The sequence below is a fragment of the Pseudophryne corroboree genome, chromosome 2 (genome assembly GCF_028390025.1).
Source record: "Pseudophryne corroboree isolate aPseCor3 chromosome 2, aPseCor3.hap2, whole genome shotgun sequence".
NCBI classification, from domain to species: Eukaryota; Metazoa; Chordata; class Amphibia; order Anura; family Myobatrachidae; genus Pseudophryne; species Pseudophryne corroboree.
The window spans coordinates 742,883,117-742,901,974 of NC_086445.1; the positions used below are offsets into that span (position 1 = coordinate 742,883,117).

Genomic DNA, 18,858 nt, shown 5'->3' on the forward strand with positions numbered 1-18,858 from the left:
GGGTGCAAATGAAAATTGCCTATATCTATGGGCGCAACGTGATCTTCTTAAAGTCTAAGGGGTCTATTTACTAAGCCATGGGTGGAGATAAAGTACCGGCCAATCAGCTCCTAACTATCATGTTACAGGATGGGTTTGAAAAATGATAGTTTGGAGCTGGTTGGTTGGTACTTTATCTCCGTTCAAGGCTTAGTAAATAGACCCAGAAGTTTCCTGTGGGCACACAGATTCTAAACACCACTAACTGGACTTTGGGGGTTATTCAGGTTTGTTAGCAAACCAAAAAAGCACACTAATGGGCAAAACCATGTTGCACTGCAGGTGGGGCAGATGTAACATGTGCAGAGAGATGTGGGGGTAATTCAGACTTGATCACTGCTGTGGGTTTTCTCACAGCCTGCGATCAGATCTGAACTGTGCATGCAAATGCACCGCAATGCACGGGCACATTGGATGACTGCACCGGGCACCGGTGCATAGCGACGGGATGGTGCGAAAAAAGCGATCGCAAGGTGAATGACAGGAAGAGGCCGATTGTGAGTGGCAACTGTCCGTTTTGTAGGAGTGTCCGGGAAAACGCAGGAGGGACCAGGCGTTTGGAGGGAGGGTGTCTGACGTCAGCTCTGGCCCCGATCACCAGGAAACCATCACAGCGACTGAGTAAGTCATGCTCTGAGCAGAAACTGCACAAACTGCTACAAATGCGATCGCATACCTGCACACAGCTAATACCCTCCCCCCTGTAGGCGGCGACTACCTGGTCGCAGGGATGCAAAAAATGCACCCTAGCAATCAGGTCTGAATTACCCCCTTAGACTTGGATGGGTTTATTGTGTCTGTGTAGGGTAAATACTGGCTGCTTTATTTTTACATTACAGTTTAGATTTAAGTTTCAACCCAAATCTAACTCGCTCTGCGCATGTTACATCTGCCCCACCTGCAGTGCACATGGTTTTGCCCATTAGTGTGCTTTTTTTAGTTTGCTAACAAACCTGAATAAGGCCCTTTATTTTTAGAATGTTAGCAACTTTGTTTCATTAATTTGGAATCTGTGGGGGGCATATCATGGGGAATTAGCCGAATGTCACATCTCTGTGGGGGGTAAAGAAAAATCAATTTGAGCAATTTACGGACATTGCTCCAAATTGAATCACATCCTGTGCGTGTATATGGTTCTATGTACGCATATGTCTCTCCAGCGGCATGTGTTCACAATCTCGGTTGGGATACTGGCGCACTAGATACCAGAGATACCAGCGCCGGAAGCCCGACATGCAAGGGAATGCTGACGCTGGATTCCCAATGCTGGAATCCCAAAAGGGTACAGGACACTGATTCCATAATCCCAGCCTTCCAGATACTATGCTGGGGCTGGAGAAGTTAGGTTTAGGGACCCCCAGGATATTTAGGATTAGGGTGTGTGGGGAGGGGTGAGGGGGGGGGTGAAAGGGTTAGGTTTAGGGTTCGAGGAGGGAGGGTTAGGCACCACTGGGGGGTGGAAGCGTTAGACGGCAAGGGGAAGATGGTTATGTTTAGGGTGTGCGTGGAGGGAGGGTTAGGTTTAGGCTCCACTCTGGGAGGTTAGGGTTAGGCTGCGGTGGGGGTGTGTGTGTGTGTGTGTGTGTGTGTGTGTGTGTGTGTGTGTGTGTGTGTGTGTGTGTGTGTGTGTGTGTGTTAGGGTTAGGCACCTAAAAGGGAGAGTTAGTGTAGTGGAGGGTTAGACTACTTACCGCCGCCCCCCGTCATGATTTCCACTGTCAGGATACCGCTGTCAGTTCCTGGCCGATGGCATCCTGACAGACGGCATTTCATACCCAACCCAACATCCTTTTCATACAGTCGTCACCAGTAATACCTGGTGATTTTTCTTAATCTATTCACCCATGGAGTCTCTGCTCTATAAACACCCCCATCAGCAAAATCAAAACACTGCTACATATTGCTTAGCACATCGTTTCCCAATTTAAAGGGGTGCCGTAGCCGGGAGGTCCCAAATCAAATGATTTGTGCTAGCAAGTTATTAGGCTGTGCCATGCACTGCTTTAGCTACAGCGTGTGGCCATTTACAGACAGCATGCACTTCTGACCCGAGCCTCTGCAGTCGGCTGCTTCTCCTGCATACTAACGAGCTGTTATCAGTCAGCCGGGCCCCAGACTGCTCCTATTGGTCAGCAGGGATGCAACTGGTACCCCTCTCCTGGGAACTGTCAGTCAATGGGTGGGGGAGGGTTCAGAGCTGGCAATCATGGCACTGGGGTGGCTTTTTTTGTCGCAAAGGAATTTGTATAAAGTTGCTGATTAAGCAGAACGATGCATGGTGCAGGTCACTCGTGTCGAACTTACAGGTGTACCCTACTACATTATTGTTCCAGGTCCATGCAACTCTGCTAGCGCCGGGCATCAAACCATGTTGTACTGCAGGTGAGGCAGAAAGAGTTAGCTTTGGGAGGAGTGGCTTCATACTCAAATCTAAATTGCAGTGTAGACATAAAGCTTTCCAGCATTTGTTGGCTACATGCAATAGCATACAGTATTTACCCTGCATGCAATCAAATAAAATAAATGTATTTGCTCCCCTTGCATTCCAACATGGTTTGTCCAGGTGCATAGAGACTTTTTGTTTTTGCATTACTCCAAATGCAGAATCAGGCCACACTTCTCTTTTAGCAACTTGTGACTTTAGGTGAGTAGTGCAAAGCATAATCTTCAGAAACACATTGTGCAGTGTTCCCGGGGTGGCGTGGAAAGGGAACTGATGCTTTGGCAATGAGACTAGTGATCCTATTGCCTACATTAGTTTCAGTATTCAGGGCATGTGATTACCGAGGTCAAACTGCAGCACCTGCACAGCACATATGGTAGCCAAAGAACCTTAATTCCTTAGTAGCCTTGTGCTTTTTCAGAAAAGGCCCCCGCACCAGCAAACTGTCCTTTGTAATCAACTATATAATGTTGGGCCTAGATTTCAGATCCCCAAATCCCATACGTTTTCAGCTACTATGCCTATATTTACACTAGTGATGTGCGGTTGCGGTTCGGTTCTCTAGAAATCCGAATCCACCCGCATTTTGTGGATCCGAACCAAACCCCGGTCAGGATCTCCCGAGGAGATCCAATCCAAACAGAGGCTCAGATTTATCAAGCCTTGGAGAGTGATAAAGTTCATGGTGATAAATACTAAAGCCTTGGATGGAGATAAAGGCGCTGGAGATAAAGTACCAGCCAATTGGCTCCTTTTCAAACACAGCATGCTATGCCACAGGCTGTGTTTGAAAAGTGACAGTTAGGAGCTGATTGGCTGGTACTTTATCTCCAGCGACTTTATCTCCATCCAAGGCTTAGTAAATAGACCCTAGTGTACCAACCAGCTCCTAACTGCCATATTACAGGCTGGGTTTGAAAAATGACCGGAGTTGGTTGGTTTATCACCGTGCAATTTGTCACTCTCCAAGGCTTGATAAATTTGGGCAAGTGTCCTAGTTCGGATTTTTCTCAAGGTTCAGAATTCAGATTTTAAACATGAATTTTGAGTTTTGGATTGCAAAAATAACTTTTATTTTAGCTGTTTTTATCGATTTTTAGTTTTTTTTTGTTTTAATCGATTTCTTTTTTTTACAGAACCCGAAAGCTGCATCCAAAGCAAAACACAATGATTAATTAGATCCAAAACACTGGGGTCTGCGCACATCTCTAATTTACACCTGTGGGTCTCGCTGTAATTGAATTTACAAATAAGCTCTCAGCTGTAGCAGAACTGGGTGCATATATGGTATGACTGTTATTTTACATCAACATTGCATGAGTCTACTCTTAATTTGTTATAATGACTGCAGTTTATATACAAAGAAAAATGTAGTAACCAATCAGAAGTCAGTTTAACTTACATAGCAGCAATTGTTTTGTTGCATGTTTGCTAATAAATAATCCCCAATCATTTATGTAAGACTTCTGTTGTGAAAACAAGAAGGTTCTTCTACTTGCAGTGATTCAAATACAACAAAGCACATTTGTTTTTTGTATGGTGGTAAGTATTCACTTTAAGTCAACAAAAATGCCACAATATTCCCCATGATATTCCCATAAATGCAGCGGACTGCAATACAAAATGGCAGCAGTAGACGCTGTGTACGAAACTCACTCTGATGTTGAATCCTAGTAGGTCGCTCACAACACCGGACACTACAGAAAGAATCACCACACGGGTTATATTATAAATTAAAGGGTTCACTGTTAGTCCATACAGCCTGAATGGGGTGTCAATTTCCTGTAAAGCAAAATATTATTGATTAAACAGTCTGCCATTTGTTTCCAAATAATGTTAGTCCTAGATATATTCTGGTACTACATTGCTGATCTATGAATAATGTCATTTCCATCCAACATTTTGCTATAATCCGCACCTATGCTCTACAGAACTGTACAGAATGTACTGAGCTGAAGCACCGCCATTTTTACTTTACATAAGTGTCATTTATTGGCACAGCACAGTCTTGGCAGGAAGTCATGTTTCTCTCCAGCACACCAGAAAATGACTCAATTGCACTCCATGCTTAAATAAAAATTATTGTGAGGAAACAATTACTAATGTACTATATTATGTAAAACTAAATACAGTATAATGGAAATCTATAAAGGATATTTAATAACAAACACACAGTTTTAATTCTGTATACGAATGTGTTAGCAAAATTGCTCCTTTACTTTTTTATATGTTAATTAACAATTGTATGGGGTGCATTTTGGCAAAGCAGAGACGGAGCCTGATTTCGGTATACTAGTACAGTAGTACAATAACATCTAATGAGAGTCTGTAAACGCTAGTTAGACATTGGCATTCATAAACAAAGTACAGATGTGTCCTCATACATCATTGCCTCAGTCGCACCAAATAGCCCCTCTCAGCGTACCAAGTCCCATAAGACTCTGCTAGCGGTGGGGGTCTTTTAGTGTCTTTTTTGACGAAAATGCATAATGAATTGTGACTAGGACGTACCAAGAGACTGTGCTGATTAATACAATATGCGTCACTTGTGGCTTTTTTCCACATACATTAACATACAGACTCAGTCGCACACAGATGTAAGTGTTATATATCAAATTAATCAGCCTTTTTTACTGTTCTAGTCACATCACGACTAAGACGCATTTTCAGCAAAAAAGGTGCCTGACGCTAGCAGAGATGCACGGGACCTGGCTGGTCACTTGTGGCAGGCATCTGTAGAAGAGCCTCAAGGGCCCTACACATTTGGCAATCCGCCGCCGAGCTGTCCGACGGCGGATACGGCCGACGGGCGACCCGGCGAGGGGGGGGGGGGGGGCGGCAGTGACGGGGGGAGTGAAGTTTCTTCACTCCAACCGTCACCCGGCTCCACAGCAGTGCAGGCAAATATGGACGATCTCGTCCATATTGGCCTGCATGCACAGCCGACGGGGCACCAGCGATGAACGAGCGCGGGGCGGCGCATCGTTCATCACTGGTGCCTCCACACTCAAAGATATGAACGGTATCTCGTTCACTAATGAATGAGATCGTTCATATCTTTGAGTGATATCGCCCAGTGTGTAGGGCCTATTAGTTCTACCAAGTCACTAGCATGTTGAATTTGGTAGAATGGATTCATTAACGAAAAGGCATACATATTGGTATTATTTAGATGGGAAATGAGGTCTGGCCTAATTAACATGTACTAATATGTAAGAAAATGTTTTACCATGAGCACTTAAAACAATATTTACTGTGAATGTAGCAAAATGTATAGTATCCTACAATTCTCTGGTAAACTAGTAAAATGATAAAAGTGAGTTACAGGTTCAGGTATCTAATGCTGGGTACACACTAGCAGATATATTGGCCCATAAACTGATCGGCCAATATATCGGTAACAGATCGGCGGGTGTGTACAAGCGATATGTCTGTGAACACCGTCGTCCACAGACATATCGCGTCGGCCCTGCAGCACAGATGACGACCAATATATCTGCAGATATATTGGGACATCGTTCTGTGTGTACGGCCGACACACGATAGGTCGGCCGTCTTTAGGTGGGCGGGATTATTAAACTAAAATGTGTGTGGGGTGGGCACCCGACTACCCTTCCTGTGGCGCTCCTTGTTCGTCCTCCACTCCAGTATGCGTCCGCGGAAGCTGCCTGTCACCGCCGGGCGGCCAGAGTTGGGGAGAGTTTGCAGCGGCAGCCTTGGTAAAAGAAGCTCATCCTGTTGCTCAGCTCTGCACGGAGCCGTGGTCACAGACACTCCATGCAGGGAGACATACAGCTTCCTGTTGCTGCTGACACAGCTGAACCCACACAGCATGCCCTGTGCAGCACTGATGTGTGTCACATGGCTACAAATGGAGAGATGTGTCTAGGAACTGGAGAGGGGGAGAGAAACAGAGAAAGAGAGATGGGGATGTAATGACCATATAGGCACTTGGGAGGGGGGGCGGTGGCTGGGTAGGAGTATATAGAGACTAGGGAGAGGGGGAGGTAGATGCAGATAGGGACTGGGGAGAGAGGGTTCAATGCCTGATTCAATACTGATTTAAAAAAATATCCGGCACCATTTCTTATGCAGAATATCAAAAAATTTATCTTTTTAATATTTAAATGGTCAATTCTGCCTGCCGAAATGGGTCTCAGAACAGGGCGCATACCAGAGGCTAAACTACCAGCAGTGCAGCCGGTGTATTGCACAAGAGCCTGCGGCAATGAAGGGGCTCGCAGTCAGCGGCAATGAGTCATATAGACTCATTATAGTACACCGTGACCGACTGCTGGCCATAACGAAGGAGAACATGGTCCAGCCAGAGCCAGTGGGACCCCTTCAGTAGCGCATGCAGCGTGCATGCGCATCTTCAGACACAGTGGGCATAAGAGGGGGGGGGGGCGCCTGGGGGCCCTCTTTCTCCCACTGTGTCTGAAGATGCGCATGCATCAGGAGAGACACACGGGCTGTGTGTACCAGTTGCAGCAGTAGTGTCTGTGGCCAGTAATGACTGAAAGGGGCAGTGCCACACTCGGATGCAACTCTCTATGCGCTCCTGTAAACAAGGAGAGGAGAGACGCCAAAGAGTGCAGAGGACAAGGGAAAAGGGCATCATTAGGTGAGCCATCCCCCTGTGCCCCTGACCGATGCAGAGCCTCCTGTGATGTTTCAGCCATCGCTCTACGCTCCCACCGCCTACTTCTGCACCCTGTCCTGGGCTCCAACAGACAAGGTGGGAGACATCAAGTGAGTGGCAGTGTACCCCGTACACATCTGGGGCTAGATGTAGGGTAATGCCAGGTACACACTAAACAATTTGCATACCCGGCGAGCTTGCTAGCAACGGGCCCTGGCGGGGAGTCAGTATCAGCAATTGCATACACACTTGCCTATGTCAGCAGCAACGAAGCAGCGTCGGGAAGGAGCATTCGACAGCATGGCATCGCATGCGACATCCCCAGGTCGAACTGAATGTACAGACGACTGGGGATGTCGCTAGCGATCCACAGGAGTGCGCATCGCTAGCGATCTAGTGGGTACACACTGGACGATAAAACAAATTTGTCATAACAAATGGTCGTTATTGCCAAATTTGTTTGAAATGTTGTCTAGTGTGCACCCAGCTTAAGACAACTGCACTGTGAAGCGGAGAGTGCTGAGTTCCTTCTCTACCCATACTTTAACATCTGCCCCAAAGAAGCTGTAACATTGCCAGTGTTTATGTGTGTGTATAGCCTCTCTCTCATATTCATTTTATATATATTTGTGTTTTTCAGTTTTTATTTTATTTTTTACCTTGTCTTGTAATCTGTTTATACGGCCCAGACTGTAACCCAGGCACATATACTACTGCTCTCTCCTGGTGTGACCTAGATGAATATACAGAACTGATTATCATGGGCGCAGGAATGGTTTGTGGTTGGGGGGGGCATTGTAGAATATGAATTTTGGCGCTCCCCCTTAATTCAACACCCAGACCACCCCCCCACCCCCGCAGGGAGCACTTACCTCTGGATCCCCGCGGAGGCTCCTAGTGTAAAAAGGCTGCCACCGCCGCATCCTGCAGTCACATGTCCTATGTTCTGGTCGGCTCTTCACTCTTCACTGATGCATTACTGGGAGGAGGCGTGGCCATGCTGGGCCTGCTGGGACATCCCCACCTCCTCCCAGTAATGCATCAGGGTTGAAGAACCGGCTAGCCTAGGACAGGAGAGGTGGCAGCACGCTGCGGCGCCAGCGGCAGACTTTCAAAGTAGGAGGCTCAGCGGGAATCTGGAGGTAAGCGCTCCCCAGCGCTTGCGCCTGTTTCATATTTGGGGGGGCATGCTGCCCTCTTACCCCCCTCATTCCGACGCCACTGCTGATTTATACTATACAATAAGTGGACAGCAGGGAAGGAATTTTTTAAAACTAAGAGGTAGAGCTGCCGTGGCCGCCATATTAGCATCCCAAAGCCATATCCCTGACCCATACAGTAACGTCTTTTTATGTACAGGTTGAGTATCCCATATCCAAATATTCCGAAATACGGAATATTCCGAAATACGGACTTTTTTGAGTCAGATAGTGAAACCTTTGTTTTTTGATGGATCAATGTACACAAACTTGGTTTAATATACAAAGTTATTACAAATATTGTATTAAATGACCTTCAGGCTGTGTGTATAAGGTGTATATGAAACATAAATGAATTGTGTGAATGTAGACACACTTTGTTTAATGCACAAAATTATAAAAAATATTGGCTAAAATTACCTTCAGGCTGTGTGTATAAGGTGTATACGAAACTTAAATGTATTCTGTGCTTAGACTTGGGTCCCATCGTTATGATATCTCATTATGGTATGTAATTATTCCAAAATACGGAAAAATCCCATATCCAAAATACCTCTGGTCCAAAGCATTTTGGATAAGGGATACTCAACCTGTATATCTAAACGTGGATAGTATTTATTTTTATTTGGCAAAATGACACAAGGTACTGTGACATAATTGCTGTTATAACTGCAGAGCATCACAGGAGAATAGAGGGCCTATTTCCTTTTCCTGTGTGCTATTTAGAAGGCTAGCCTATTATGCAAATTGCAGGAATATTTGGGACATTTCATGACGACGATCTGCCAGTGTGTACAGAGGAAAGATTAATCGGCCAATGTCCTCAGCAACAGATATATCTTCAGGTGGCAGTGGTGGTTGGCCAGTGTGTACCATCTACAGATATATCTGTTTATCGATTGATTTGCAGATATATCTGCCAGTGTTCACCCAGCTTAAGGCTACACTACCACCAGGTGACAGGAGAAGGCAATAGCTTATACACAATACGTAGCAGATAGAAGTACAATGTCATCATATCGCAAAAGATTTTGACAGGTCTTAACGTGTGAACACACTAATAGATATATCTGCAGATCAATTGATCTGCAGATATATCTATGGATGGATCGGGCAGTGTGCTGTGCATACACACTGCCCGATCCGTCGGGGACTGACGTCATGAACTGGGCGGGCGTGTACACACGACCGCCCAGTTCAGCTGTCAATCACCGCCGGCCGCCGCAGTATGTGCACGGACGGTCGGCCGACCGCCCCGTACACACACAGCGACGCGCCAATATATCGGTAGATATATTGTCCGTCGGCAGTGCTGCGCGGCCGACGCGATACGTCTGTGAACGACGGAGTTCACAGACGTATCGGCCGTACACACTGGCCGACGGTCCCGCGATATATCGGCCGTTCAAGAAAACGGCCGATATATCGACCAGTGTGTACGGGCCTTTACTTGTAAAATATCTTACAGTTTAGGTTTTGCGGTCTATTAAACAGCATTAGTTTCTACTCTGACACTGTACTAGGAAATACTGTTAAGTTTTATGGTTCTGGTATGAATGGTCGACCATGTTAAGGTCGACAGTCATTAGGTCGACCACTATTGGTTGACATGGTCAACATGGACAAATAGTCAACACCTGAAACTGGTCGACACGGGACAGGTCGACACGTGAAAAGGTTGACATGGATTTTTGGACTGTTTTTGATGTCATTTTTTCCGTAACATGACCAGGAACACAAATTAGTGTACCGCGTCTCCTCGCATGGCTCGCGGCTACAGGCAAGGTGCCTCTCTGCGCTCGGCACAGGTTACTATTCCCAATCGTAGTCCACGTGGATGGTATGAAAAAGCTAAAAAATTTATTTTATTTTTAAAAAGCTATGTCGACCTTTTTATGTGTCGACCTGTCCAGTATCGACCATTTTCACGTGTCGACCATTTGTCAATGTCAACCATGTCAATGTCGACCAATGGTGGTCGACCAAGTGACTGTCGACCTAAGTAGGGTCGACTTGACAAAACGAATACCAAGTTATATAGCAGTCTGTATATTCACAGAGGTTAGTAAAAAGCAGTAGAACTTTACAGCAATGCCATCTACTGGAGGAAAGTATGTATTTTAACACCAGAAGGCTAAGTAACATATAGGAAAAAAATACATTGTAAGAAAATATATTAACTTTTTTGCTGCCAGTGTGCTGTGGAAATTTTACTCATTAACGGCCAAGCAGTTTGCATTATTGATATAGGAATAATTATTAATCATTTTAAAACATTTTTTTTTATTTTTAGTATGAGTACAATAATTCATTGGATGCTATGATTTACAGCAAATTATTGGTCTTCAAATTAGTGTATCAATATAATTTTATTTAAATCAGTATTGAACTAACGACCCCCCCCCCCTCCCAACTGCCCTACCCTACAAGGACACCTGCACTATGCAATGGGAGGGGCTGGTGTGGGGGGGGGGGGAGGCATTTACCTCAGGCAAATAAGCTGATGAGGAGAGGTGTGGTGGAAAAGCTGGAAGGCAGATTGACTATTAATGAGGGAAAAAACTGATGAACAGAGAAACATCTGATGGAGAAGCTGGAGGTTAGGGTTGGCATTTGAAATAAGCTGGAGGGTGGAGGTTCGGGGAAGGAGAAGCTTGTACAGGCACAGAGACATGTAAGGGAAAAGTTGGTGGACAGGAGGGCATGTAAGGGAAAATCTGGTAAGATAAGAGACAGGTGAGAAAAGATGATGGGCAGGGGGCTTGTGAGGGAAACGTTGGTGAGTATAGAGACATCTGAGGGAGAAGGTGAAGGATAAGATGGTGATCAGGAAAAGCATTGGGTGATACTGTACATTAGTAAGGGAGAAGCTGGTGGCAGGAGGTCTTGTGAGGAAGAAAATAGGATTTTAATTACCTACCGGTAACTCCTTTTCTCGTAGTCCGTAGAGGATGCTGGGTTCCACATTAGTACCATGCGGTATAGACGGGTCCACTAGGAGCCATTAGCACTTTAAGAGTTTGAGAGTGTGGGCTGGCTCCTCCCTCTATGCCCCTCTTACCAGACTCAGTCTAGAAACTGTGCCCGAGGAGACGGACAACTTCGAGAGAAGGATTTTACACAGATAGTGGCGAGATTCACACCAGCTCACACATACAAGGCAAACCAAGCTAACTAGCTTGAACTCAGCAACAGCTGAAAACACTTTACTTAACCAAGTAACAAGGCAGTACTTAACTAAGAACAAAGTTGTACTGAACCAGATAACCACTGCAGGGTAACGAAGCGCTGGGCAAGTGCCCAGCATCCTCTACGGACTACGAGAAAAGGATTTACCGGTAGGTAATTCAAATCCTATTTTCTCATGCCCTAGAGGATGCTGGGTTCCACATTAGTACCATGGGGATGTACAGTACCAAAGCACCCAGAACAAGAGGGAGAGTGCTGAAGCTCCTGCAGAACTGATTGACCAAGCTTTAGGTCCTCAGAGGCCAAAGTATAGAGACACCCCGGGCTGCCACCCAAGAAGAACCCACCTTACGAGTAGACTGGGCCTTAATAGATCTTGGACACGGCAATCCTGACGTAGAATACGCATGCTGGATAGTGAACCTGATCCAGCGAGAGATCGTCTGCTTAGAAGCAGGACACCCAATTTACTTGGGATCATACAAGACAAACAGAGAGTCCAATTTTCTGTGACGAGCAGTCCTCTTCACATAAGAGTTTCAGAGCCCTTACAACATCATAGAAACATAGAAACATAGAATTTGACGGCAGATAAGAACCACTTGGCCCATCTAGTCTGCCCCTTTTTTTTTATCCTTTAGGTAATCTCAACCCTTTTTGAACCTTAATTCTTTGTAAGGATATTCATATGCCTATCCCAAGCATGTTTAAATTGCTCTACAGTCTTAGCCTCTACCACCTCTGATGGGAGACTATTCCACTTATCCACTACCCTTTCTGTGAAGTAATTTTTCCTTAAATTTCCCCTGAACCTCCCCCCCTCCAGTTTCAGTGTATGTCCTCGAGTTCTAATATTTCTCTTCCTTTGAAGAATGTTTCCCTCCTGAACTTTGTTAAGACCCTTGATATATTTGAAAGTTTCTATCATGTCCCCCCTTTCCCTTCTCTCCTCCAAACTATACATGTTAAGATCTTTTAGCCTTTCCGGGTACGTTTTGTGATGTAGGCCATGCACCATTTTAGTTGCCCTTCTTTGTACACTCTCTAAAGTATTTATATCCTTCTGGAGATATGGTCTCCAGAACTGGACACAGTATTCCAGATGGGGCCGCACCAATGACCTATACAGTGGCATTATCACTTCTTTTTTCCTACTACTGATTCCTCTCCCTATGCAACCAAGCATCTGACTTGCCTTTCTCATTGCTTTGTTGCATTGCTTTCCTGCCTTCAAGTCACTTGAAATAGTGACTCCTAAATCCCTTTCCTCCTCAGTAGTTTCCATTATAGTACCCTTGATACTATATTTAGCTTTTGGGTTTTTAAGACCCAAGTGCATGATTTTGCATTTTTTAGCATTAAACTGTAGTTGCCACGTTCTTGACCATTTCTCAAGCCTACCTAGGTCATCAATCATTTGTTTTACCCCTCCCGGTGTGTCTACCCTGTTGCATAACTTTGTATCATCTGCAAAAAGGCATACCTTCCCTTCAATACCATCTGCAATGTCACCAACAAAGATATTAAAGAGAACTGGACCAAGTACAGATCCCTGGGATACTCCACTGGTAACATTTCCCTCCATAGATTGCACTCCATTAACTACAACTGTCTGTTTCCTATCCTGCAACCAGGTTCTTATCCATTTAACTGTTTTATAATCCACCCCCACGCTTTCAAGTTTATTTAGCAGTCTGTGATGTGGGACAGTGTCAAATGCCTTACTAAAGTCTAGATATGCTACATCTACAGCTCCCCCTTGATCTATTATTTTTGTCACAGAGTCAAAAAAGTCAATAAGATTTGTTTGGCATGATCTACTACCAGTAAATCCATGCTGTTTTGGATCCTGTAAGTGGTTTGATTTAAGATATTCCACAACTCTTTCTTTTTATAGTTTTTCCATTACTTTCCCCACTACTGATGTAAGGCTTACTGGTCTGTAGTTACTTGCTTCTTCCTTGCTTCCACTTTTGTGCAGTGGAACTACATTTGCTCTTTTCCAGTCCTCTGGAATAGCACATGTATTTAGCGACTGGTTAAATAATTCTGTTAACGGTGTAACCAGCACATCTTTTAGCTCTTTGAGTATCTTTGGGTGTATCCCATCTGGTCCCATTGATTTATCCACTTTTAGTTGTGAAAGTTCTGTTAGGACCTTCTCCTCTGTAAATGTACTTTCAACTACCTTATTTTTCTGAATGTCCTTGCAACTTAACATCTAAGGACTTTGAAGTAAGTGATGAGTCAGTAGCAACTAGCACCACAATAGGATGGTTGATATGAAAAGCCGACACAACCTTTGGAAGGAACTGCTGACGTGTCCTGAGCTCAGCTCTATCTTCATGGAAGATCAAGTAGGGACTTTTGCAAGACAATGCCCCCAACTCCGACACACGTCTAGCAGAAGCTAAGGCAAACAAAGTGACAGCATTTCACGTGAGAAACTTGACCTCAACCTCCTGGAGAGGCTCAAACCAATCCGATTGGAGTAACTGCAACACCACGTTGAGATCCCAGGGCGCCGTAGGCGGTACAAAGGGAGGCTGGATGTGCAAAACCCCTTTCAAAAAAGTCTGAACCTCAGGGAGGGCAGCCAATTGTTTCTGGAAGAAAATGGATAAGGCCGAAACCTGGACCTTTACGGATCCCAACCTCAGGCCCATATCCACACCTGCTTGCAGGAAGAGGAGAAACCGTCCCAGTTGAAACTCCACCGTAGGAAACTTCTTGGATTCACACCAAGATACATACTTTTTCCAAATGTGATGGTAATGTTTAGACGTTACTCCTTTCCTAGCCTGTATGAGAGTAGGAATGACCTTGTTCGGAATGCCCTTCCGAGCTAAAATCTGGCGTTCAAACTCCATGCTGTCAAACATAGCCATGGCAAGTCTTGATAAGCGAACTGCCCCTGTTGCAGAAGGCCCTCGCGAAGAGGAAGGGGCTCTGGATCTTCCAGCAGTAAGTCCAGAAGATCCGCGTACCAAGCTCGCCTTGGCCAGTCCGGAGCAAAGAGAATTGCTTGAACCTTCTTCTCTTTATGAGTTTTAGAATTCTTGGAATGAGTGGAAGTGGAGGGAACACATACACTGACTTGAACACCCACGGAGTCACCAGGGCATCCACTGCCACTGCTTGTGGGTTTCTCGACCTGGAACAGTACCTCCGAAGTTTCTTGTTGAGACTTGAGGCCATCATGTCTATTTGAGGCACGCCCTAACGACTGGTCACGTCCGTGAACACCTCCAGATGGAGGCCCCATTCTCCTGGATGGAGATCGTGTCTGCAGAGGAAGTCCGCTTCCCAGTTGTCCACTCCTGGAAGGAAGATCGCTGACAGCGCCAACATCTGCCTTTCTGCCCAGAGGAGGATTCTTGTCACCTCTGACATTGCAGCTCTGCTCTTTGTTCCTCCCTGTCGGTTTATGTAGGCCACCGTCGTTACATTGTCCGACTGTACTTGAATAGCCCGATCTTGTAGAAGATGTGCCGCCTGGAGAAGACCGTTGTACACAGCATTTAGTTCCAGAATGTTTATTGGAAGAACGGCTTCCAGAGTTGACCATCTTCTTTGAAAGGTTTCCCCCTGGGTGACCGCTCCCCAACCTCTGAGACTTGCATCCGTGGTTAGAAGGATCCAGTTCTGAACTCCGAAACCTGCGGCCTTCCAGAAGGTGAGGCATTTGCAGCCACCATAGGAGCGAAATCCTTGCCTTTGGTGAGAGACGTATCCTCAGGTGCATGTGCAGATGAGATCCGGACCATTTGTCTAGGAGATCCAGATGGAAGGGTCGAGCATGGAATCTTCCATACGGTAGAGCCTCGTAGGAGGAAACTATCTTCCCCAGAAGGCGAATGCACTGATGAACCGACACCCGGGTAGGCTTCAAGACATCCCAGACCATTGATTGTATCACCAACGCTTTTTCCACCGGTAGAAATACCCTCTGCACTTCCGTGTCTAGGATCATCCCCAGGACGGACAATCTCCTTGTCGGTTCCAAATGTGACTTTGGAAGGTTCAGGATCCAACCGTGATCCCTGAGCAGTTGAGTCGTGAGAGCAACGGACTGCAACAACTTCTTCCTGGACATTGCCTTTATCAGCAGATCGTCCAGGTATGAAATTATATTCACTCCCTGCCTGCGGAGAACCAACATCTCTGCCATCACCTTGGTGAACACCCTCGGTGCCGTGGAGAGGCCGAATGGCAGTGCCTGGAACTGATAGTGACAGTCTAACAGTGCGAATCGGAGATAAGCCTGATGCGGCGGCCAAATCGGAATGTGGAGGTACGCATCCTTGATATCCAGGGATACCAGGAATTCCCCTTCCTCCAGACCTGAGATCACCGCTCTCAGAAACTTATTTTGAACTTGAACGTCCTCAGAAAGGGGTTTAGCGATTTCAAGTTCAAAATAGGCCTGACCGAACCATCTGGTTTCGGTACCATAAAAAGGTTCGAATAGTAACCCTTGTTTTGCAAATGAGGTAAAACTGGTACAATGACCTGTGACTCCACCAACTTTTGGATGGCTTCCTGTAGGATAGCCCTGTCTGCCAGCAAAGCTGGTAAGCCCGATTTGAAAAATCTGTGGGGTGGGAGATCTTGAAATTTCAGCCTGTACCCCTGGGACACAATATCCTGCATCCAGGGATCCAGGCCAGACGACATCTAGACATGGCTGAAATGCCTGAGTCTCGCTCCCACCGGCCCTAGCTCCAGGCCGCGCGGTCCACCGTCATGCTGAGGGCTTTGACGTACCTTTTTTTGGCCACCTTGGAACTTATCTCTATGTCGTTTACTGGTGTAGTTATGATTAGTTACCCTGTACTTGTCCTATATTGTCTTCAACTGTAAGTCATTGTTTTCCTGTTTTGATTATGTGCATATGTACTCTGTAATTGGGCGCTGCGGAACCCTTGTGGCGCCATATAAATAAAGGATATTAATAATAATAATAATAATAATAACCTGAAGCAGGCTTCTGTTCCTGGGTACCCGCAGCAGCAGGTTTCTTGGATTTTGGCCGACCTTCCCTAAAGAAGGTGTTAGACGGCTTGGCCTTTCTTGTTTTAGCAGCCCAAAAGGACTGTGATGCAGCTGAAGAAAAAGGCTTCTTCGTAGCAGGCGCAGCTGAGGGAAGAAAAGGTGACTTACCCGCGGTTGCCGTGGAAATCCACGCATCTAACGTTTCCCCAAAGAGAGCCTGACCTGTGTAGGGTAGGGTCTCCACACCTCTCCTGGATTCCGTGTTGGCTGAGACAGACATGGAAGATATCCCTGTCGCCATCGAACCCAGGTCTTTCATGGATTCCACCACAAATCCTGCAGAATCCTGAATGTTACGTGAAAACAATTCAACGTCACTTGTATCCGTTGTATCCAAATCTTCAAGTAAAGTGCATGACCACTTTACTATAGCTTTGGAAATCCATGCATAGGCAATAGTATCCTCCTCAGGAAAAGGGAAAGCAACCAGAACCTTTCTAGGGATCTGATTTTTTTTCATCCGGGTTTTCCCAGGATTTCTCAAAAATAGCATTTAATTCCTTAGATGCAGGGAAGGTTAGCGAGGCTTTCTTATTGTCAGTGAAGAAAACCTCAACCTGCTCAGGTGTTGTATCAGCAATATTCAACACATCTCTAAAGGCCTCAATCATCAACTGCACCCCTTTTGCAAGAGATGCAGCCCCCCGCAGCACATCCCCATCACCGTCTGCCGTATCAAAACAGGTATCCGTGTCATCTTGCATAATCTGGGCAAGAGCACGTTTTTGAGAGCGTACGTTAGGGGGGTCTGAGGTAACAGAACTGGACCAAACTGCCATAGAGTTCTGTAAGACCTGAGCTGCAGTCTCATTTTGTGCAACCCTAGTAGGAATCTGAGAAATCATACTTTTAATAGAGGCTAACCACTCAGCCTCCCTTGCAGGGACCTGTGCTAACACAGTGCAATCCTGATTACATGGAATGGGATCATCTTGAGAGGAAATATCCTCTGCAGCATATGACACAGAGTCCCTGGACATAGCTTTATGGAGACCACAAACACCCCCCACACACACAGGGAAGGGCAGACAGAGTTTCCCCCCTAAGAATGGCAAGAGAAACACAGAGATTGGAGCCAACCCACACACAGCACTTCAAGATAGGGAACCCCTGACCAGTGCTTACTGTGTACCTTAATAGGTTGCACAGTACAGATATACAGTCTCCCCCCCTTCTACATCCCCCTGGTACTGTACAATACAGCTGGAGTTGATATGGAGGGACAGCTCTCCCTGTCAGCGCTTCTTCAGGCAGGAAAATGGCGCTGAATGCTGCTGGGTCCGCTCTAAAGAGAAGCTCCGCCCCCTTTCATGGCGCTTCTTCCCACTTTTCTGAAGATTATACTGGCCTGAGGAAGTGCTGGTAGTGATCCTGGGACCCCGACAGGCTTGTTGGTCAGTGTAGGGTGTAGGCGCTGGCTCAGGGCGCTTCTCACAGCGCTGCACCATGTACCGCTGAGCCCTGGAGCGCAGTTAGTACTGCGCTCCATACCCTGTTGCCACCATCTTCACACCGGCTCCCCGCTTGCCAGGGAAGCCGGTGACTAACTCGCCACAGAACTACTGGCTCTGTAAGAGGGTGGCGGCATGCTGCTGGGGTGAGCGATCCCCTGTGGCGGGGAACGTTCGATCCCCTCAGGAGCTCAGTGTCCTGTCAGCGGAGACAGTGGCTCAAACAACGCAGGGCGGACACTACTCCCCCCCTTAGTCCCTCGAAGCAGGGAGGCTGTTGCCAGCAGCCTCCCTGTGCTTAAACTCTAAATAAAATAACAAAACTAAAAGAACTCCTATGGAGCTCCCCAAGCTGTGACCGTCTCCTCCAGGCACATTTTCTAAACTGAGTCTGGTAGCAGGAGCAGAGAGGGAGGAGCCAGCCCACACTCTCAAACTCTTAAAGTGCCAGTGGCTCCTAGTGGACCCGTCTATACTAGTGATGTGCACCGGAAATTTTTCGGGTTTTGTGTTTTGGTTTTGGATTCGGTTCCGCGGCCGTGTTTTGGATTCGGACGCGTTTTGGCAAAACCTCCCAAAAAATTTTTTGTCGGATTCGGGTGTGTTTTGGATTCGGGTGTTTTTTTTACAAAAAACGCTCAAAAACAGCTTAAATCATAGAATTTGGGGGTCATTTTGATCCCATAGTATTATTAACCTCAATAACCATAATTTACACTCATATTCTGAACACCTCACAATATTATTTTTAGTCCTAAAATTTGCACCGAGGTCGCTGGATGGCTAAGCTAAGCGACACAAGTGGCCGACACAAACACCTGGTCCATCTAGGAGTGGTAC

At 46.1% G+C, this 18,858-nt stretch overlaps 1 protein-coding gene and 1 long non-coding RNA gene across 11 annotated transcripts in view; one reads left to right on the forward strand and one right to left on the reverse strand.

The window, feature by feature from the left end:
- Window positions 1–18,858, forward strand: part of LOC135046852 (uncharacterized) — a 111,920-nt gene that overhangs the window by 43,324 nt on the left and 49,738 nt on the right. For 5 of the 7 annotated variants that reach the window (XR_010238934.1, XR_010238940.1, XR_010238928.1 and 2 more), the window contains one exon: window positions 3,619–3,938. The exons of 1 other annotated variant lie outside the window; for it this stretch is intronic. This is a non-coding gene — a long non-coding RNA (uncharacterized LOC135046852). Of the gene's footprint in view, window positions 1–3,618; window positions 3,939–18,858 lie in introns of those variants that run through there. One more of the 7 variants, XR_010238946.1, reaches the window with a different exon arrangement.
- Window positions 1–18,858, reverse strand: part of PHTF1 (putative homeodomain transcription factor 1) — a 281,464-nt gene that overhangs the window by 1,579 nt on the left and 261,027 nt on the right. For 3 of the 4 annotated variants that reach the window (XM_063955406.1, XM_063955404.1, XM_063955403.1), the window contains one exon: window positions 4,139–4,264. The exons of the other annotated variant lie outside the window; for it this stretch is intronic. In XM_063955406.1, coding sequence (XP_063811476.1) covers window positions 4,139–4,264 — 126 coding nt within the window. The remainder of the gene's footprint in view (window positions 1–4,138; window positions 4,265–18,858) is intronic. 4 annotated transcript variants of the gene reach the window in all.